At 35.5% G+C, this 23,380-nt stretch overlaps 1 protein-coding gene across 6 annotated transcripts in view; it reads right to left on the reverse strand.

Moving 5' to 3' along the window:
• The window catches only part of STARD13 (StAR related lipid transfer domain containing 13), a 444,473-nt gene that overhangs the window by 158,967 nt on the left and 262,126 nt on the right, over positions 1-23,380 (reverse strand). The window contains exon 1 of one of the 6 annotated variants that reach the window (XM_081310717.1): positions 9,822-10,185. The exons of 4 other annotated variants lie outside the window; for them this stretch is intronic. In XM_081310717.1, coding sequence (XP_081166843.1) covers positions 9,822-9,990 — 169 coding nt within the window. In that variant the 5' untranslated portion in view covers positions 9,991-10,185. Of the gene's footprint in view, positions 1-9,821; positions 10,186-23,380 lie in introns of those variants that run through there. One more of the 6 variants, XM_081310719.1, reaches the window with a different exon arrangement.

Below are 23,380 nucleotides of genomic sequence, written 5' to 3' on the forward strand. Positions count from 1 at the left end.
CCACAATTTCAAGACAGTTCAGGACAACTGAGACAGAAACTGCTATCCATAGAAATCCACAATTGAAAAAGGCAATAATAGTTTTCATTACAATTTAAGATTTAAAAAAAAATTATTTCAAATATTTTGGTGGACACCTTTTGAGGAGACGCACAAAAAATGTGGCATTATTTATGTCTGCCTTAGTAAACATGGGATAGAGAACACAATTTAATTTTCATCTGATGATATCTTGAAGTATCTTATTTACATGGATATGTAATATGTTTTTTCTTATATTGAGTACTCAGTCTGTATGAGGCATTCTGATAATTATATTCCCTCATCTAATTATATTCTGTTAATTATATTCCCTCATCTAATCCTTTTAATAATTCTGGGATAGCTGCTATTATTAGCTTCATTTTGCCCACATGGGAACCAAGGCTTAGAAATGTTAAATAATGTGACCAGTGTCACTCTGCTGGGAAGATGTAGGACTAGAGTTCAAATACAAGCTGCGTGATTCCAAAATCCTCCAATGGTTCCAAACTGTAGTTGCAGAAAGTTTGGAGCTGAGTTCAATGGATGGTGTCCCTGGGGCATTCTTTACCCCTGAGGTTATTTGAAAAGGTAATCTTCATCCCTGAGGTTATTTGAAAATGTAAGAAAGTGTATCTTGAAATTTAACCAACATGTTTCAATTATTTGCCCCTAAGAACAGCACAGGTTTCAACATACTACCAACATAACAACTCCTAGAAGACTGTAACAGAAGAAGGCATAAAAAAACCACACATGTCTCTATGTCCTATGCTACCATTTCATGAGCAAGCCCATAAACTGGATGCCCTGGCCAGTGATAAAACACAAAAATTTAAATGTGGAATTCATTCACACTTGGTGTTAGGACTAACAGAAGAGGAACTCATTGAATGGAATTCCTTCTCAGGTTTCTTGAAGACATCCTGCGAGAATGATTTCCTTTCTTTCTTGCCAAGTTTCCCCACCCTCTCCTTCTACTAGGAAGCCAGCAATAAAAAAAAAAAAAAAAAAAAAAAAAAAAAAAAAAAAAAAAAAAAAAAAAATCTAAGCAGCTTTGTCTGCCTTAGATCTAGAAGGGGAACAGGTGAATTGGAATACTAGTGACAAGGATCTGAATTCACAGGGAAGGAGATTCACAGACCTTCCTACCCACAAGAGAAGAATGGTAGGGGGTTTGATGACTGTGAACCTGTTATACACAAGACATGGTTTTACATAAGTCCAATCACTTAGGGCCTCGGGATCGATTTCACTCTCTATTTTGAGAAATGAATTTAGTAGGAAATGTGTTGTGTCCCTCAAAGTGTCTGGGGGAAATTCTTTAAATTTTTCTAGTCTTATCTGGGTGGAGATGGTTGGCATATCATTAATGCTGGATTGTGAATCTGCCTTAATTCTTATAATAATTTTAAATAGTATAATTTCAGGGTAATAAATCCATCAGGGGAAATTATGATTTTATAACTATACATACTTTTTCCCATTGTATCATTTGGTGAATATAAATGTATGTGAAATGCTACCATTCACTTATAGACACTGAATATTAATCAAAGGTTCTTGCTATCCATATGTATGATTTTCAGAATTAACCAGGAAGGGGGGAGTTGGAATGCAGGAAGAGAATGCCTACTTCAGCTCAAAATACTGACATGTAAATTAGGTACTTGGTGACTGCCAAGTTCTGTTTCAGTCTCCCTATAATTTTTTACTGTTGTGTTTTATCAGACTGCTAAGAGAGGCAAAGCAACACAAGCCATTTTTATTTTAGTCAGCTCTGCCTTTGTCAGACCTTCAAAACTGTCAGGATTCCTATACCTTAGGAGAGAAATCATTTGTCAGTCTGACCAGGTTTTTTTGGACTTATATCAACTAATTTCCTTTATCTAACAGAACTAGCATATTCTGTCATTTTAGAGTTATTTTCCAAGTCCTTTATTTTATTTATTTATATGTGATGCTGAGGATTGAATATAGTGCCTCACACTTGCAAGGTGAGCACTTTACCATTGAGCCACAAACCCAGCCCTTCCAAGTTCTTCATTTAAGTGCCACTAGATCCTAAGTTGCTCCAAAATAAGAGAATTCACATCTTTTCAAACATTAGTGTATAAAATTTTATAGAAACCTGTCCTGCCCTAGATGGTACCATTCCCCAGTGGTAGCTATGGTCTTATGTAACTTTACAACATGAGGACTGGGGCTAGACGGATTGGCCAGTTCCATGTGCATTCTGTTGTAGCTTTTCAACATTTTGTGAATTACTATCAAAAGCATCATTCATAATGCAAACGCTCTGTTTCTTTGCCAGCAGGAGGAAAAAATATCTTTGCAGGCCTCCCAGGAATTAATAAATTGCTTATACAACTCAACCAAACAGATTTTACCAATTAAAATTATCTATATTGGACCAGTTCACTTTATTTCATTGTACTGAGAAGGATTTTACAGAATCAAACACATTTTAGACCATGAAGTCAGAAACTAAATCTAAGCCACATCAATTCCTGAGTTTCAGTGAGTTCACGTCACCTCCGACCAGGGAGGGGGTTGGGACTCCTGAAGGGTTTCCTGCTTCTTTCCTGTGGGCAGTGACTCCACTTCCCAGCAGCCAGGGACTATTCTGAATTAGCTACAGGAATATCAGACCCCTTCAGAACTTGCCCAGAACTTTAGCTATATAATAAGATAAGTAAATTCAGATCTAGAAAGCAATCATTTATTTCTTCTGGCCCAGATATTTCTTTTTTCAGGGGCAACTCAATGTTGTAGAGCTTTTTGCATATTTGATTTCATAGTTTTATAATTGTTAACTGTGTCTATACACTGACTCCTTAAATGTTCTCTCCAACATATGTACAGGGGCTGATTAGAATCTTCATTTGGTTGTTAAGTTTTTATGAAAAGATGACGATTTTGCTTTTAACCAGTTGCCATCTTTAAAAACAGAGAATACTTGCAATGTCACTCCCCAAATTACAACTTCAAACTCTACTGCCTAATAATCCTTGCCAGAAATATATTCAAAGTGCATTATCTGAACAAACCACAGGCCATGCACTCTCCTAAATCAGCATTTCCAAATGTGTTCCCCAGGGAACACTGGTTTTGCAAGATTCATTTCCTGGTATCTGGTGAAAAGTGGTCTCATGATGAAATACACCAATTTAAATAAAATCAAACTAGTTTTTGCAGGATTTCTCTTAGTCTTTCCTAAGTGTGAATTTCCAAGAAAGGAAAGAGGATGCAGCATTTCCCAAAATTACTTAACCACAGAAACATTTTCCCTCCTTAATGTCTATCTAGTGGGACTAGTGTTCTGTGAGGCAGACTAAAAAACTCCTTCTAGATGGGCTCCATGCTATTTCTGGGTTTAAGACAGAGAATCAGAGGATTGCATATCTGAAACTCCTTAATTTTACTCATCACACCACCAGATATTTTTACTGAATTATAATTTGTTATGATGTCCTTACTTCCACCATGAGATGTTATAAGACATAACCAAATGGTATTTGCTGTTGAATTCACTGTAGCAATGGCTAGCAGTACCATCCACTACATCTTGTAGTATTCTCTTTGGGAGATTTGTATGTGAAATTACTCTTATGTATCAAGTTCTTGGGAGATGTTTCTTCCAAATATGAATTCGTTGGAAAAGGTATGCTGGCAGGATTTTACTTTATGGATCTGGTAAATCTTTCCCTTGACCATGTTTTCCTCATTAGTGAAACTCAAGTTAAATTTGCAGCCTTTTTTGAATAACTATTCAGCATTGTACATTTTATATTTCTCTGTCTTATCTTCTCCTAGTCTTATACATTGACCAACATTTTTCTATTCACTAGATTTATGTTTTTATAATCTTGATGAGTTGTATGTTCTTCTATAAACTGCCTCAAATTCTCTATTGCAAATCAATATATATCTTTCCCCACCCTCATATCATATTCCAATTAACCCTAAGGAGACAGTAAATACTTTTTTCATAATCTTTATTTTATTCAAATATATGGACTATAATTTGTGTTCAGATTTACCTATGTTCTGCTTGTATTCTTTATAGTCTCACCACTGTGTTCTCATAACTAATGAAACTCAGAGACAGGATATATCCTCTTTAATGATTTGTCTCCATTAAACCCCCACCTGTTTATTTTTCATTATGTAAAAGGTTTATCAAAGCCCAATTGTTGTTTGCTCTCTTTTAAAATTTATTTGGGGTTATCAATTGATATTGCTAAGACCACTGGTGGTTTGTTTATTTTATTTTTAATTTGTGCTTCCATCTCTGTTCATGTTTAAGTTGCCAAGGAAATGAGGGATTATACAATATAAGAGTTGACCACTGTCCAGAATTTACTAGGAATGAAAGCACTCACCATGGGAGGGAAAAGGAGAAAAATGAATCTCCATTCACTTAAACCGATGTTGCAGATTCCAAATTTGGCAACTGCCTGTATCTAGGATGTATATTTATAAAATCAGAGCTAATAAAAGCAGTGACATAGAGCTATTGAACCATCAGTTTGGTTAATGTGAAAATCTCAAGTTTTGTGTACTTATAAGCATATTTCTCTTCTGCTAATTTTCTTCTAGGACTTATTTCTTGGATGCTCACAGTTTCATTGTGTAATAACTTTCAACTGTTATTCAAAGCTCATTGAATTAATTCACTTAACAGATTTTTCTGTATCTTTGGTTAAACAGTATCCTTTCTGAATAGGCCCTTCAGTCACCAGCACTGAATAGAATGAGACTCTTGATTCATAAAATGTGAACTTGTGACAGTCACCACTTAAAAACAAAAAGAACTTGAGCAATACTTGACTGATACAGTCTCAGCCTGTTTTCTGCATTCCATTTGTTTTTCTGCCAGTGTATTCACCCTCTTGTTGTGAAAGTAGTTGGGTAAAAAAGTACTAAACACAGAGAAAGGGCAATTCCAAAAGAACAAATGACAGCTTAATTTAGGCTGACGCTACCCAGTTGTTGGGGGTCTCACCAGGGATGGGCAACATTCACCACTTAGGTTGGGCAAATTCTCAAAATGCCATTTGACAGAGTAATGGGAGAGAATATGTCAGTAGGGCCCACTTGCCTTAGCTGAGGACATAGAAAAGGAAGCATATTCTACTCTAGTTAAGTTGAATGCAGTTGCTGTATCTATTTAAAGATCATCTCAGATTAAAAAAAAAAAAAAGTCAATGAAAACGAGAGTGCCCTGAGACAGAATGGTTTCCACAAGTTTCTTTATAATTACAGTAATACTGACAGTTATGTAGTCCACAAGACTGGACTTCTAACATTCCTATCATGTGAACAATCAGAGTATTACACAGGCATCAAAGAAGCAGGTTCAGGTAACTGATGAATGACATAATAAGGAAAATATACATAAAAACTGTCTTTTTTTCATAAGGTTATAGCTGCAATCAAAGAATTCTAGAATTTCAGAGATGATGGGTACTTTAGCGATGGTTTAATCCAAGACTTTAAGAAAAAAGTTTCAGAGACGTTGTGATATTCTGTCACATAATAAATTAGTAGCAGGAGTAGAACAAAAACCTGACTTTCACTTTACCATTTCTTTGACAAACTGTAGAAAAATTGGAAGCCACTAATTGATTTCATGTAATAAAACTGTTCTGTTTCCTTTGTAGTTTTTTTTAAGTTAGGTTAAGTTTACCTTGTTTCTATGCTTATTCAAGGAGTACTGACTTAGCAACAGAGAAAATTCCACAGCAAAAGAACCAGAATAAACCTGTGCAATCACAGTCCATCTATTTCATCAAGAAATGAGGTCCAGTGAAGTTGTGGAACTTGCCATTGTAAAGAATGAGAAAATGTCTACACGTTCTGGATCCCTGTCTCCTTCTTCCAGCTTCTACTTTCTAATAAAGTGGAAAACATATCATGCTGTTTTCTAAGCATAAAAAATAAAATTAAAAGTTTAACTGATACTTAATTTCTTCATAAAGAAAGCAATCACATTTATGTCTCTACTTGGATTTGGATTTCTCAAATTATGTGTGTGAATGTTAGACATTAAACATGGTGTTCCTGTACCAGTAGATCACAACCCTTAGATAATGACATAGAAATCCAGTTCTTCCACTTATACTCATTAATTAGGACAGCTACTGACTATCAAAAAGACTCAGAAATATGGTATGGATATACAATGAAGTATTATTTGCCTTAAAAGGGAAATAAATCCTATCAAAATGCTACAACAAAGATGAACCTCAAGGACATTATGCTAAATGAAATAAACTGGTCACAAAAAGAAATGCTGTATGATTCCACTTATATGAGTTACCTAGAGTTGACAAATTCATAGAGATACAAAGTACAATGGTGGTTACCAGGGGCTCAGAAGAGGGAGGTATAAGGAGCTACTTTTTAAAGGATTTAGAGTTTCAATTTTGTAAGATGAAAAGAGTTATGGAGTTGGATGGTGGTGATGCTTGCAAAAAAATTAAGAATTATGAGTATATTCAATATCATTAAACTGTTCACTTGAAAATGGTTAAGATGGCAAATTTGGGGCTCAAATTGTAGCTCAGTGGTAGAGTGCTCGTCTTGCATGTGTGAGGCACTGGGTTTGATCCTCAGCACCACATAAAAATAAAAAAAATAAAGGTATCATGTTCATCTACAACTAAAAACAATTTAAAAAACTTTAAACAAAGATGGAAAATTTAATAGAAAGAAAATCTAATTCTTTCTTATCATGGACGTAACTGTTCCTCCTCCACCCACTTAGCATCTTCTCTCATCTCTATTCCCAAGTGTCTGTCCATGAGGGAAATAAGGACCATTATTATTTCCCTTCTCTCTCTCTCTCTCTCTGCAATAATTTCCCTATTGATTCAATCAAGAATGTGGGGGTTAGAATTAAGGACAGTATGACTTCTGATAAACTTTCACTCTGCAATATATCACTTTATTTTAAAGATCTCTTTACTTAATAAACTACAGAACAACAAGACAAAAAGCTTACAGATATGATGTGCGTATATTTTGGAATGTACCTGAAGATGAGCACGTTTAGATTCATCCTGGGTTTGGGTAACTAATTCTGATCCTATGCATCATCAAAGAGTCCTTTATTTATCCTCCTTGTTTTTCCTCCCCATGAGTGTATCTGCTGTTGAATCATGTCCATGCCATTCAGTGATTATATCACTACAATGAGGTCACTGGGGAGCAACTTACTCCTGTTTGCACTGTTCCCACCAGTCATGAGAAATTATAAGTAGTGATAGCCAAAATTATATTAGAATAGTGCTAAATTTTCTTTGAAAGATGGAAAGCAGAGTAAAATGATAGCCACAATCAGTAAAAATGCTTAAATTTTTACTGATGTGGCTATCATTTCCAGATATTAATACAGGTACTACAAAAATAATGTTATTATTAATTTAATATACATTTGATAAATCTTAAGTGAAAGATTAGATCATTGGTAAAACAACTTGACACCGTGTACCAGTGGGTACTAACTAATCAAGAGATTACATAGTTCTTTGTTCCCACTAGAGAAATAAAACCAACCTGGAAACTTCATAATAAATGACCAATTTTGGTTCTGTAATATGATTCATTGTTGTCTCTTGAGTAAAAAGCCTAAATGGCCTTTGATACATTATATGATCCAAAATTCAATCATAGGTTGTTTAGCATTCATTATAAAAATTGAAAAACTGTCGAATGTACAGTAGATCATAGGTGTTAGACCTGTATTCAAATACCAGCTCTTACAATGTGACCTTGGACAAGTTAATTGAACTCCATATATCTCTGGCTTTATCACTTCTAAAATGGGTATAATAGAATTTAATTATAAGGATTGTTCAAGGAAAAAAATAAATTAAAATTTATAGAAAACTCTCATAGCAGCGCCTGGTAAATTGTGAATATTCAAATATTCTTTATTGTGACAGAAAACCAGTCTTACACTTACAATATATTATACAGTAAACTCAATAATGTCCGTTTGCTTTTGTTTTCTGTCTTACTAAACCACAATATGATATTAACAAATGATGATTTCTGAATCACCAAATTGTTGGCATTCTTTCATGCTTCCCTATGATCTTGATCATCCCTTTAAATTTTTAGGTATTCATTGGCTTCAAAAATTCCATCGCTCAGTATAAAAAGGTGGGGATGTTTAAATTTTCTAGTTGAATTTAAACATGAAACATAGAGTGCCCATGTCTGTGTGAGAGTGTATTTTTAGTGATAATGAAAGTGTTCAGATCTTCAAATCTTTAATGGAAAAACAACCCTCAGCCAAAAAGAACATAAATAATTTCTTAATGAAATCAATTATTGTGAATACATCTAAGATGGTCTTCAAAGAAATTTCATTGAATTCTATGTGATATTTCTAAGATGTTATGCTCTTCATATGCATGCTGAGGAACATTTATAGATTATAGATGATAGTTTACCATTAAACATTTATTAAACCCTTTGTCCATAAAGATGATAGCATCTGGAAAAGCACCATTGTAAGACACTTCCAAAGCTAAAATGGAACTGTTTTTTATTCTAAGCCTAATGTATTTTTAAATCAAACCACAGGGAAATACTTTTGTTTCTATTCAATCAAGACCTGCACACAGAGTTTATGGAATGACATAATATCCTTCCTGAAATCAGACCGGTATGTAGGACCAGTATCCTTCACACATAACCAGTTCCTGAACCTTTACAAACAAATCCCAATTTCCAAGGAAACAATCTCATCAAATGTTGCTCACTAGAATACATATTGTTCCTCCTGGAAATATTACAATAAGATTTTTGCAATTACAAATTTCAACTTCCCCTCTAAAATTCAATATAAACTTATGTTCATTTATTGAAATGGAAACAGTAATTTTATAATGGCTCTAGAAAGTCCTGATAAAATCATATAGTACCAAAAGAATAATTAGTTTTATTAGTCCAGGAGAGGGTAGTTATTAACTGATTGTGCATTTGTGTTTTAAATCGGCACCTTTCCATCCTTAACTTTCCATCCTATAAGGAGTATGTTTTGCTTTATTGGGGGGAATATTAAGTTTTAGAAATGCCCAAGCTTCAAGGTTGTTTTCTCCCCCCAAGAATTTAAAAAAATAAAAAAATCTAGCAGCTTATAATCAATATTCTCTCCTCTTTGCCTGAGGAAGCTAATGCTTCTGTGTGCAGGTCACAGGATTTGTTTTGAAGTGAACAAACACATTTATCCTTTACCAGAAAAACAATATCAAAAGATCAGTGGCAACTCCTGACATAAACATACAAACAGGAAGAGAATATGATTCTAGTTGTCAGCCCAGTGGCTTTAAGAATAGATTTCTTACTTTCCCCTCTTAACTGAAGATGTTCTAAGAACTCTGGGCAGGGTGGACATTTAGTCCCCTGTCTTCTTCCTTAATTAAATAAACAAGTGTCCACGTTTTAAATGTGGCCAGTGTGAGGAACCCGCAGAAAGCTCCAAAAACAAACACTGAGTAAACCTTTCTCGTTTGTTCTGTAGACACACGTACGTTTTGGAATTTATGATTCACTGTCCCACCGTGAAGTTTTTTATGCACTTTATATTGAGTTATGTGGCAGCTAAGAGCTGTCGCAGTTTGCTTAAAACTGCAGCTTAAAGTTATTTTTAAAAGTTAAGTGCAGCGTGGCATAGAAATCCATACATTGTAAAGTGAAAACAATAACTCAAAAAACTGGGTTAGCGTGAAACACAGCCAACAGAAATCAGAATTAGCAACAGCCTTTCACTGCCGGCAACTCACCTTGTTGAATTTTAGTCACTAGCTGATGGCGTGCTAGAATCCGGCTCATCCTGTAAGGAGAGCGTCTTGTAGTCTGATCAAATCGCAAGAACATCTCCTGGCCCTCAGGTGTCATGGAATTTAGATAGTAGCAGCCTGAAGCTGGGGTCCTGGGCACCTGACTGAACATCTCGGCAGATTTTCTATTGCCACCTCAGTCTGCCTGTGGCTGTTTGCAACTGTCCCCAGCCTCGGTCTAAAGGCACCAAGCCCAGGAGAGCTCAACAGACCAAGCGATTTTTAAAAAGAAAAAGGAGTGCCAAAAGCCACAACTCAGAATTCCAATCCCCGGGCCCTCACGTGACTTCCAGGATCCAATCAGAGGACGCGAGAAAACTGGAAACGTTCGCAGTCTGCCCCAAGCCCCGCAGAGAGGCAGGCAGTTCAAGCAGCTTGGATCCCCCACGCAGTGCTCAAAGAGAGTACAAGTATTTGACATGCCTCAGAGCTGACGAAGCACCCAAGCCCAGCACGCACTAGAAGAGTTAAAAGAGAAGAGAAAAAAACAGAAGCCAACAAGCTTTGGGCATAGGAAACCTTTCAGGCTACAAAAGTTAAGAGAAAGTTTCTTGGCTTTATATAAATAATGCTGTTGTTGCAGGCAGGTAAAAAAAAAAGTAGAAGTGATAAATGTCTTAAGTAAGAAACAATTTCAGGTAAGCACCCATAACTGAGTATAAATTACCAACCTTCATTACAAGGAAATAAATAAAGATTTTTTCCAATGAAAAACAAGCTTTCTACTCCGGCTTTAAGGAATAAATATGCAAGATTTCTGCCCTTCAAGGATGGGACCTGAAGGGCTCTTACAGATAAGACTCAAAAAAGCAAACTATGCAAAGATTATTTATTAAAAGTCCATACATTCTCCTTTACTTTTTCTATTTACCCAATTTTTAATCACCAAGAAGCAAAATATAATGAGGAGTACCTATCACATTTACAACACTGCTAAGAATCACTACACAGTATGCAAAATACTGCAAATATGACTATTGCCAACCTACTGTACTGTAGATGGACAGAGATGTTATGCAAAAGCTTATAATACAAGGCCACATGTGAGAGGTGATTTTAAAAGACAAACACAATGCGAGGTGAGCAATATTATTTCTGACTGGGATGATGATTACCAAGCCAGGCACAGAAGAAAATGTGTGTGTGTGTGTGTGTGTGTGTGTGTGTGTGTGTGTGTGTGTAATGAAGGTTGGGGAGGGCTTTGCAGGATGGACTATGTCCACATTGTGTGCAGGCTGAGAAACAGAGTGTATGTTTAAGGAAACTGCTAGTAATTCAATTTGGTCATATCCAAGTATCCATGTGGGATAAATTAGAATGCCCTCACCCCATTTTTCCTCTTTACAATTGTTTGATGTAAAGAGAAAAAAGTCCATGGAAAACATGTTATCAAATTCTGAGCCTGGGTGGAAGAATAAACCCTTTAATAAAGAAGTATATGGCCAGGTTGTTTTACATTTGGCTGACTCAACCTGAAACATGGCATAATAATGAGAAATTCTCAATTAAAAGTGTAGCACGACTTTGATTAGGACCTCAATTCTTGTTACTGTGGCTCTCTGGTAGCGGTTAGCTTTAACACCTTTCCTGGCTGGAATTTTTGATATCCTGATACTAGAACTTACACTGTCATGGCAATTGTGAACCTTTTCTGATTTACATAAGAGGAGGCAAGTGTTAGTTTTCAGGTTGGCATCATATTAGAAAAAGAAAGGTAGATCTCACTGGATCATACTGTGCACTTTCCATTCTTTCTTAGGATTTGATCAAAGTTTTTTTTTTTTTTTTTTTTTTTTTTTGTTCCCCAGCATCCCTTTTAGAAAGGTGAGAGGGATCTAGTGAGTGGTAGGGCAAAAGCATGGACATGAATAGTAGAAAGGTTTAGTACAATATTGCAATATTAGATGCCTGGAAAGTCCATTAGCTAAGTTCATAGAGTCAGCACTGCCTGCCATCTGATCAAGGTGCTTCTATTGTCTGCCACTTCGTGAATATACTTCTGGTTTGGTAGACCAACACTGAGGGCATCCTTGTCATAAACCTTTCATCAAGCCAGAAACTTGCCAGTTATTGCCTTTTTACTAGGTAGGAGAGAATGGAAGAAGGGTGGACAGTGAAAGAAGAGAAGGACATGGAATTTGGGGACTTCGGACATGTTTCAGGAAGCTAAGCAAAGGAGAGTAAAAGGCAGGAAATAATATGTAGTCATTTTATAGTTGTGAATACACTTAAAAAAAGATTGGCTATTCTCAATGACAATCTTGCAATTCATTGCTTTCTTGGCTGCATTTTAAAAAGTAATCAAATTATGTGATGTGTATGTATGAATATACCACAATAAAACATCCTATTCTGTATAATTATTATGCACCAATAAAAAATTTTTAATTGAGTTGAATGCAACATAAAAAATAAATAGAATGATTCTTCCTGAGAATCACTTTGTTTGCATAATAATGAATATGTCAAAGTCCTAGGGTGTTTCTGATGTTTTCTTGTTCTGTAAACATCAAGATCATAAATATGTATACTTTGACATGTAAACAGATGAAATAATATTTCATAGATTGACACAAACTGAATTTAAATTAGAGAAAAAAAGGAATTTTATTCCCTGATTAAAAGAAAGACAATGAGAATAAGCCTAATTTTTCAAAATTAAAAAGAAAAAGCAAAATGTTTTAACAAGAGGATCAAGGAAGAATTATGTATTGAGAATTCTGTCTCCTCATGTCATATATAAGGTCCCAAGTCTTATTTTATGGTTCAATTAGCATCTACAAATTCATGTGACTGCTCATCATGTTTTTGCCATTTTATATTTCCCAAGTAGTATATTTAAAGTAGACAGGTAATATTATTTTCTTATTAGCATTAATACCTTACTTTACGCTAATGTCTTTCCATTGCAATGAAACCTGTATTTTTGTGTGTGTGTGTGGTCCTGGGTGTTGTACATGTGAAGCAAGCACTCTACTAATTGAGCTAAATCCTAACCCAATCTGTACTCTTTTAATGAATTGTTGTGTGTGTGTGTGTGTATGTGTGTGTTAAATCATTTAGTACCAGTGGAAGAAAAATTACTACTGGGGTGGGAGTTCTATTCTACTAGAAGCAAAAAGTTGCTGATTACCTCTCTGGGTCTGTCCTCTCCACATATCACAGAATAATTTTACTCAGCACTGCCAACTGAGGTCCTAAGGAAACAGAGAGAGGAAGAGAGTGCCCAAAATATGAGCGAATCTTCTAAGACTGATGCTTTCTTTTCTTTGTAATTCCCTTAAAAATGAAATAAATGGATGGTGTTAATTTCTAGTTTTCACCTTCCCTAATTTGATTATTGAGAGCAATTTTTACTATTTCAAACACAATAAACAAATGAATATTAGGAAACAAAGAGAACAAAAAAGGACAAGGGGTAGAAACAAGTACAGAAGGAGGTAACAATGTTGAGTACCTTCTGGCCTTATGCTATTTACATTTCATGTATTTAATTAATCTCCACAACAACTCTTGAAAGTACCCTAATTTATGGAAAAGAAAAGTAAGATGCACAGAGGTAAAGCAATGATCCAGCTTATATAGCAAGTGAATATACAGCCTGTGTTGTCTCCAAGTTGATAAAATTTTGACCATTTCCACTATCACATAAGAGAGAGTTGGAAGGTAAATTGTGGCACTGAAAAAGTGCTGAAGAAATTAGATAGGGAAGAAAATTTTGGGAGAATAGATTAAGGATCATCTTAATCCTATTTAGTTGCATGTGATCCTGGAATGCCTAACTGGAAATATGAGTTTGTGATGGCCAAAATACCATGGTGACTGAGTTCTGAGTGTTCTAAGGTAAGAAGAACAGAGCCCACAGCCCTTGAATAATCAGTGACAGCCCCTAAGGAAGAATCCAAAGCTAAGAACTAGAGACTCCATTCTAAAATGAAGCAGGAGCATGCACACCCACAGGCCTGATCCCCGCCCTCTTTGACAACTCTTCTTTTGCAGAGTAGGTTCTTTGTCCTCTGTTTTTGCACATCCTCAAGGCTAGCTCTACCCATGTCTTGCCTTTTCCATGGCATTCAGTCTCAAAGCAAATACTCTAAATACAATCAAAACTCTGATATTTGATCTCTTAATAAAACTTTAAGTATTTAAAATGTTCCAATCTTATGATAGATGATCCAAGATTAGCGCTCAGTGGAATCTTGTATAAACATGGCAGAAAGCTAGGAGCGCCTTTACAGAAGCCAGGAATGGCTCACTAGTCTTTCATCTGTCTGCATCTCCTTCTACTCCTTCACACACATTCCAGCCTCCTCAACAGTCAGTCTGTGTGGAGAGAGCCAAGGTAGTGCTGCCAAGTAGGAAAATGTTTGAGATACAAGTGGCAGGCAGAAAAATGCAGAACAGATTTGGAAGGCTACTTTTGAAATTACACAAACCCAAGGGATGTGGGTTGATGTCAAAGCCTTTCTGTGGACTTTGAGGCTCAGTTTGGGAGGATTTCCAATAGTTGTGATATGTATGCCTAACTCTGTGCAAAAGAACCTTCTTAACTTGCATGTACTACGAGCCCAACTTAGGTGAGACAATGATACCAACACTTGCAGCTGTGACCAGGTCCATCTTGACAGGGTTCTGACTAGATCTTCTTCTGATCAGCTCCCCAGTTCTAGACCATGGCTTCCATTTGGAGTCTAGATCTTGTTTCAATATCAGCCCTCTCCACTGTCTTTGATTAACCTCCCCTTCCTGTCCTTTGTATATGAGCCTCCTAGAACTCATAATCTGCCCTCATACCATCCCCTGGGGACCCAACTATCAATTCAGCTGATATGTTCAGTGATCTGGCCTGGCCTGTTCTGGTACCATAGCCCATACCCAACCATTCCAACCAAATCAAAATTCTTCAACTTTTCTCAGTTGTTTCACAAGTTTGGAATTGTGTGATTCTCTATTCTTCTATCCATGAGACTCAGTTAAATCCTATTGCCTTTGAAAACATTTTCATGACCTATACAAATTTCTTTATTATTTGTTCCCTGCATATTAACACCTATAAACAATCACTACACAACACATTAATTAGATTAGACTCTTATATGCTCATATGGACTCTATTTGTTCATTACATTTATTATGGGCATATAGTTTTTACATCTTAAATTTAGAAAGGATATAAAACAACTTCTAATATAACCAATCAACTACTATTGGAGTTCCCCTGTGAGTGCAGTTAATTTTCTACCTTCTTATGCAGAGTGTATTATCTCACAGAGAACCTAAAGCTGTTGAAGAAAGTTCTTCCTTATAATGTGCATCCATGGCCTCTAATTCTGCCATTTGGAATGAGACAGGACTGTCCTTTGGATGTATGAAGAAGATCAATATGTCTTTTACAAGGACCTTTTTTTGTAATCTAGACATTCCTTTTAATCAAACCATACAACTTCTAACTATTCCTCAAGTAGATTGCTCTCTTTTGGATCTATTCCAGTTTGCAAATAGTCCTTTGAAAATATGGCACCTATGTTAAGTTTAGAGGTCCAGACATGGCCAAGCATGGTAATATACAGTACAGTGTGTGCATACTTCTTGCATTCAGGCTTTTTCACTCTTGAAGATTCAGTTTGGGATTATGGTAGGTTTATTTTAAATTTTATATTTACTTATTAATGAATTCAACATTGGATGAAAGCCTGCACAGCACTTCGGTGTGTATGAAAGATACAATGGTAATAGAATGTGGCCTCTCCCCTCAAGAGATTATTTGTCAGGGAAGACAGAAAAGGACCTCAACACTACACCAGTATTAAGTGATGTGGGGGAGGCTATCTCTGTCTTACAGTTGACCTAAATGGTTAAGCTGTGTGGTGTTTATGTATTTTCATAGTATCTAATGTTAGATAAATATTCTCTATTGTGTATTTAACAAATAACGTTTGAACTCAAGAACAGTTCTTTAAACTTACAGGAATTATTGAGATATTTTAAATTCCTGATTTTCTCCCCCCCCCCCAGAAATTTATATCTACCTTATTCATTTTGATGACTAACAAAAATGCTTATTGTATAAAAAGTGAAAAATAAACAACTGAGTAAATTTGGGTAAAGGTAAAGTAAAGGCAGAAAAAGGATAAAATCCAAGGGTGAAATCAGTTTATAGAAATACAAGCCACACAACCCTGCACATTTGTTGGAGATATGTGAAAATGTGGTTTAAGATTCCTCTGAGACAAAGTAAAAAAGAAATAAGACCTATTACAAAATTCAGTATATCCATAAGATGAAAATAGATCATGGATTCAAAATAAACATGTCACCAGGTATTGTAACCCAGGGAAGATTTTCCTGGGTCTTCATAAAGAATCAGCATCCTTAGAGATATTGGATATGATAATAAAACATAACTGTATCCTTCAATAATAGTATATATAACAAAGCATTATTTAGGAAAAATAGTTTCTATGAGAACCTCCAAAAATATGATATACATGTGCTATTCTTTTTATTTTTAAGATAGCCTTGACATGTTCTGGTGCCCTTTTTTAAATTTATATGTATGAAGATATTAATTGGTGTGAATATACTATGTATACAATCAGAGATATGAAAAACTGTGCTCTGTATGTGTAATAAGAATTATAATGCATTCCGCTGTCAAATATGCTATTCTTTATGATATTTTAAACCATGTGTTGGACATCATCATCACTTCTCTGCTTACCACATTGCTTACTTAGACTACCAGAACCTAAACAATCAGGTCCCTTCTTACCACTCCCTGTTTTTCACAGTCTCCTCTCTTGCCTCCTTCACTTTCAGACTTCTCACTGTATGTGCTACCTTCAGCCTGGAATGCTCTCTCTGGAACCCTTTGGAACACTGGCTCTTCAGCTTTCCACATCAGCCTTAATGATCTATTCTCAGGCGGGCCATTCCTGTTCACTTCACCTAAGTGGAAGCAGCATACCATTTATTGCACTTTAGCACTTTTCCAAGTTTGTAATTGCATATGTATTTGATCATTGACCTATGTGTTACTTAGTTGTTGCTTAGACTGTATCTGTTTCATTCAGTTTATACTCAGTGTCTACCCACAAGGTCTGGCACATAGTAAGAAATCAATAATAACTGGTTGAATAAATAATTCAGTGAAGGATTATATGAATTTTTCCAAAGATAAAGCTTAGACTCTCTAGAGTAGTAGATGCAAACATTTTAGGCATTATAAATGTTGTAGTTCATACAATAACTTGGATTGGATAAGGATTGCATGACAGATCATTCAAGGTTTTATCTTCCAGAAAGAGCCTTGAATACACATAGTTTGCTTTGTTGCTTAGTACCAGAAGTATATGCTTTGTCCATCAAACAGAGGAGAGTTTAAATTCTATTGCAAAAACTAAGAAACCTAGAAAGATAAGCAACTTCTTGCTTCACAAAGAGGGGTTAAAAATATATTTTAAAAATGTAGTTATCTGTCTTATCTTTGCATCTGCCTCAAATTTTATAAGCATGTTGCTTATAAAATTGAACCTCAATGGGCCAGTTACAGAGGCCTTCAGCTAACCTTTACAGATGCTCCTTCTGAGAGACTTTAATCCACTGATCTATGCTCTGTAGAACCACTATCCAAACTGATACAGTTGTCTAAGATACCTTGTTTTCTAGTCTGTATGCTTCCATAGCAATATCATGGCATAATCTCCCAAGGTCATCACACTTTCTATTTATGGCCTTCTTGAAACTGATCAGTCTAGCTATATTACCAAAACAGGAAGCTACATTTATTTAGCTTCTTTTGTTCTTTGTAAAGCCACATTACATTTGGGTTATCAATCAGTCACCTCTGTTTCTTCATGCTCATATGTATTTCTTCAATGATTCTTTCAATAATTTGGAGATTTTAATTAATTTACTGTCCAGTATTTTCTAGAACCTACTAACTTTTTGCCCCAATTAAAAATAAAGCAAATGTTCATTGTTTTAAAAGGATTGATTAGAATACTAGAAGGGATTTTTTAATTTCTTAGGTGAAATTTGTCTTCACTTAGAGACTTCTCCTCTTTTAGGTCAGATAGAATTCTGTAAATTCTTTCCCCATCTTTTTTATTGAGGTGTGGGGGTGGGTACCAGGGATTAAACTCAGGGCACTTAACCATTAAGTTACATACCCAGCCCTATTCTGTATTTTATTTAGGGTCTCACTGAGTTGCTTAGTGCCTCACTTTTTGCTGAGGCTAGCTTTGAACTTACTATCTTCCTGCCTCAGCCTCCTGAGCTGCTGGGATTACAAGTGTACACCACCTCGCTCAGCCTCCTTCCCCATATTGAGCAACAATTAATATATTTTCTTATTGTTGAACTATAGTTTAAATATAAAATTGAAGTTTTCTCATTAAGCAAATCCTATGATAAATCTTTTGAAAAATATATTATTTATTCTCTACATTATCTGTTTTGAAAATGTTTGGGACTGCATAATAAAATGTACTTCATTAGCAAGATTATATGCTGACCTCTTCCCTTGAATCTTACATTTTTATATCTAATTCATTTCTATCTGAATCCACATAGAATTTGGGCATTTAGTAAAGTTTGGAAATATCCATGGCTCACAAATAGTGGAAGAATAAGGGTGCAGGATTAATAACGCAATTTATGTTTTATATATTTAAACCATAAATGCCTTTTTGAGTAAATACAGCTCAGTAGAACACAATAGGATTTTTTTCCTCCTTATTCCTGCTAGAAGGCTATTTATCAACCTGTACCTAAAAGAATGGAAATTGGTAGAAAGAACAAAAACGTTAAATAATATTCCATAAAAAGAGTAAGACTAAGAATTTGCAAGGAGAACAAAATGTTCCTCTAGAGGTCTAGATTTAGGTTTCAACAGAACTCTGGGGTGATTAGGAATATAAATTTTAGGACTTCAAGCTGAGCAGCAAAGGGGCTTCCTCTTTTAAGTTGAGAGGAATAATGTAACTAAAGGTGATTATGGTGTGATGAAAATATATTTGTTAGCATCTTGCTTGACATAATAGAAACAACACCACTAACTCACCTCTCATGTTATTTGTATCTTTTCTCTTACCCTTTCTTATTCAAGAATTTTGAAACCCTAATTTAAAGGCCTTTAGGATTCTAAAAATTCAATTTGGAAGGCTGTAGACACCGCAGGCTCCTCTTGATTCATCCTTCCTTTCCCCACCAAGAGCTCTATATCTAGGAGATATGTAGCTAAATTGAGGAGATAGTGATGGTTATTTCCTGGAAATAATATTTCAGGAGAAGGACTGTGATGAATAATGGCAAATAACTAAAGAAGGAAAGTAAATCTAGGGATCATAGGCTTGAGTGGAAGAAAGGGTGGTCTTCAGGGAAGGATCAGAGTTACAGCCAATGTGGGAAGTTTTCCCATACCTACTCTCTATTGGTACTCTGGAATTGTGGAACAAACTAAATTTTATCTAATCTTCTTTTCAAAATCAGTACAGTTTTACTTTTGGACAAAGCAGGTTTCTAAACTTAGACCCATAGCTTTCCTTGAAGGTTGCTCATTGTAGTGCTTCTTTGAATTAAGGGAAGAAATGGTTATTCCTTGGTTGTTGTGCTTTTTAAAAAATATTTACTTGACAAATAAAACTTATTTATATTTAAGGCATACAACATGATGACTTGATACATGTATATACCATATACTGATTAGCACAAATTAATTCATGCACCACCACCCATAGTTGTCATTGTTTAGTGTGGTGGTTGCAGGATGAGAACACTTAAAATATGCTCTTTTATCAATTTCAAGTAAACAAAACAGTATCATTTGCTATAGTCACTAAGCTATACATTAGATCGGTAGAATTTATTCATCTTACATATCTTTAACCTACATGTCTCCCCATGCTATCCTTTCCCCTGGTCTATAAGCCCTGGCAGACATCATTCTTACTTCCTGCTTCTGAGTTTGACTCTTTTTTAGATTCCATGTGTAATTGAGATCATGTGGTATTTGTCTCTCTACATCTGGCTTATTTCACTTCGGATAATGTCCTCCACGTTCATCCATTGTTGTGCCTGTTTTGTGCAGTCTTTCTAAGGGAGCTCTTTTTTTATTAGAAAATATATATGTGTATATAATTATGTAGAGACTCTCCTGAGATTTCTTATATCATCAGAGCTTGATGATTATGAAAGCACGCAGTGGCCTCTGGCCAACCTCCCAGAGCATGACCATAATCACACTATGTCTTATAGTTCAGACCTGTTTAAACAGACCAAGTATAGCACAGATCGCCAGGCGTGGTTACCTTCTCCTTACCCTGCTCCACCAAGATGACTCAACCCTAATCAATCATAGGAGAATGCTTACTGAATACTAAAAACATGTTCACTGCACAGGATAGAACATACCAAGAGATACTCTTGGTTTACAACAAACTTAAAATATTCTCTTTAGTTCCCTGACGTTGGGGGTTTCAAGTGATGTCCTTGACCTTGCCTTGTTGTCAATATGGATGGCCCAGGATTCCATTAATCAATCAGTGTATGTAAAAAAAAAAAAAATGCAGGGGCTAGGGTTGTGGCTCAGTGGTAGAGTGCTTGCCTCACATGTGTAAGGCACTGAGTTTGATCCTCAGCACCACACAAAATAAATAAATAAATAAAGGTACTGTATTCATCTACAACTAAAAAAAATTAAAAACTAAATGTAAAATGATGTGGTATGTTCAATGACTGTAAATATTTAGAAGTTAAAAAATACAGAGTAAAAAAGTTTAAGACAATTATAACCATTTTTAGGATGGTGGAAAAGTGGGCAATGTTTCTTAGATTTACATTTTTCAAATATTCTACTGTGTGACTAGTTAATTCTTTATATAACGAGGGGGCCTAGGCTAACCAGCAATTCACATTAGGAGATATAGAGAAGGAGCCTCTGCCTTAGCATATTTCCAGCTGCCTGTGTGCATCACAGTTGGGTGACAGAGAGACAAGGAAATCTGCTCAAAGATCATAGACACTGTCTTGCATGGCTTGGATTCTTTTAGTGCTTAACACAGTTAGGCAAAACTTCAGCTTTCAAAATAATTACATTTAAGAAAGAGAAAATGAAAGGGTTTATTGATGCCTTTTTCAAAATGTCTCTTATATCCATTCCTTCTTGTATTTTTGCCTCCATCCCATAGGGGCTAGCTATCCTGGCTAGAGAATTCCAATAGTCCTGCTTGAGCCTCTGTGTCTAGTCTTACCTCCTCCCTCATCTATACTGAGCACCATAGAATGTTGAGCTTCTCAGAATGCCACTTTGATCATGTCACCTTTGAGCATGTTACTCTCCTGTTGCAAAACACCAAATAATGCCTTTACCATATTACTGTTTAAATTAGTTTAATCTCTTTCCCTTTCTATAGAACAGTTCATATGTATTTATATGGATATGAACTGTGTATCTGGTATATGCTCATGTGCATAAAGAGACCAAAAATGTGTGATTGTTAGTTCCTTTTACACTCCTATATCAACTAATCAAAATCTAGGCCAAGAAAAAAAAGGTAGCTGAAAAAGAATTTTGTATGACTTCTTGTTTCTGTTTTTTGCTTTTTTGGCTGATTTTTTGTTGACTTAATTTAATGCTTGGCTAAATTAATCCAACTGCCTGGTTGTTTTGATCCAGAGAAATGGAGCCTCGTTGTAATTTCCCTATAGCTTAATTTCTTTTTCTAGGTTTTTCCTGTAATAGGACTTCACTGACAGAAGAATGACTGCTTGGTTTTTAAATTTACATTTCAAAGAATTAAGGAAATTGGGGTGGAGATGTGGAGACAGAATTTTTCATTGATATATAATATTTTTACATATCTCTATAGAGTACAGTCTGATAATTTGTACGTCACTTCTTGAAGGCTGCCTGATGGTAAAGGTTCAATGAATACAGCAAGAACCATCAACTGCATAGACCCAATATCTAGATATAGAGATCAGAAAATTATCTTTGAAACTATTCCTTGTTTTCAAACTTGGGAGAGATACCACATAACATCCTTCCAATTATTTCCTAAGAATGGATATTTATGTCAGCTTCACAAGTACACAGAGGCAATTTCAAGTTCTAATCTCACAACAATGAGCGAAATCCATTTACATAGTATTGTGGTGATACTAGGAATCATTTAGACAAAGTAGTCTAAACATTTTTTATCCAAATACTTCCAAGCACTAATGTACTTCAAATTCCAATTTTAAAAGGAACTATTAAAGACATTATCCTTTTCTCTAGAGGAAGAGAAAGTGACTTGAAAGTGAAAAAGCAAAATGAACAAAACTTGGCTCATAACTTCACAAACTGGGACCTAGAGGTCCTTTGTGGTTAAGTCATTCTGTGGTTTTGGTGAGTTCTGTACAGAGGCAATTGCCCCATCCCATACTTTTAGCACCTGCTTTAAGGAAGTAGGCAAATGGGCCCAGGCATTTGGAATCACTTTAATTTAACAACTATAACTATTTTACTAAGTGCCTACTCTGTGCCAGGCAAGGTTCTTGGTGCTAGGAATATTCCAATGAATAAAATAGACATGATTTCTGTCATAATGAAGCTTGTGTTCTAACCAATGAATATAAAGCATGGGTGTTGCTAATCATGTGTGACCTGCAGTCCACTGGAATCATGAGATTGCATGCAAAATGATGAGCATATGTTCACTTTCCTAGAGCACAAGCCTTTGGATTTCATGAGACCTTCAAAGGATGCCATTACCCTCCAAGTATTTTTAAATGGCTCTAAAATAAAGGTCTAAAACACCTAGAACTGTGCACTCAGAGTCAAGTCAACATGTATTCAAAGTTAGGCTCTGCTTGGTATTTACTATATAAACTTGGACAAATAAAGTAAGTTCATTTTTCTGCAACTCAGTTTTCTTATCTATAAAATTGAGGTCAGTCTCATAAAACTATCATGAAGGCTTAGTTAGATTATGTAAATGAAACACCTGGAATACGGTAAGATAATTCTCCCCTCCCCTTCTCATTTGCAATATGCATGAGAACTTTGACTCAAGTTCAAAGTATAAAGGTAGAAAGGGCTACTTTCAATATTGGAAGGTCCTAATCCTTAGAAATTTTCAATTTTAGAGTCAACCAGATGGGAAATGTTATACATTGGTGGAGAGGTCCCTTGGAAAGAGCTTATGATTCTGAGAAGTCACCAACTGTATGTATACTCAACATGTGGATACCAAGATAGCATTTTATGAACACAGCATATAGCCAATCCTTGTTCTGTGATTCCTTGAGTGGGACAAATGCTAATTTAAAGCTATATAATTATAGTTGGTGCAATTCTCTTTATTTAACTCAAAAAGACAGTAGTACCTCTTTGACCTCTTTCATCCCTGAATTGTGATATTTTGGCATGATGACTCTTTGATTAATACCTGTCTGTTTACTCTGCATGTGAGAAACAAAGTGATTTGCACAAGGGTATGTGACTACAGTGTGAGGAA

The sequence above is a fragment of the Spermophilus citellus genome, assembly GCF_964194105.1.
Source record: "Spermophilus citellus genome assembly, chromosome: 1".
In the NCBI taxonomy this organism is placed as follows: Eukaryota; Metazoa; Chordata; class Mammalia; order Rodentia; family Sciuridae; genus Spermophilus; species Spermophilus citellus.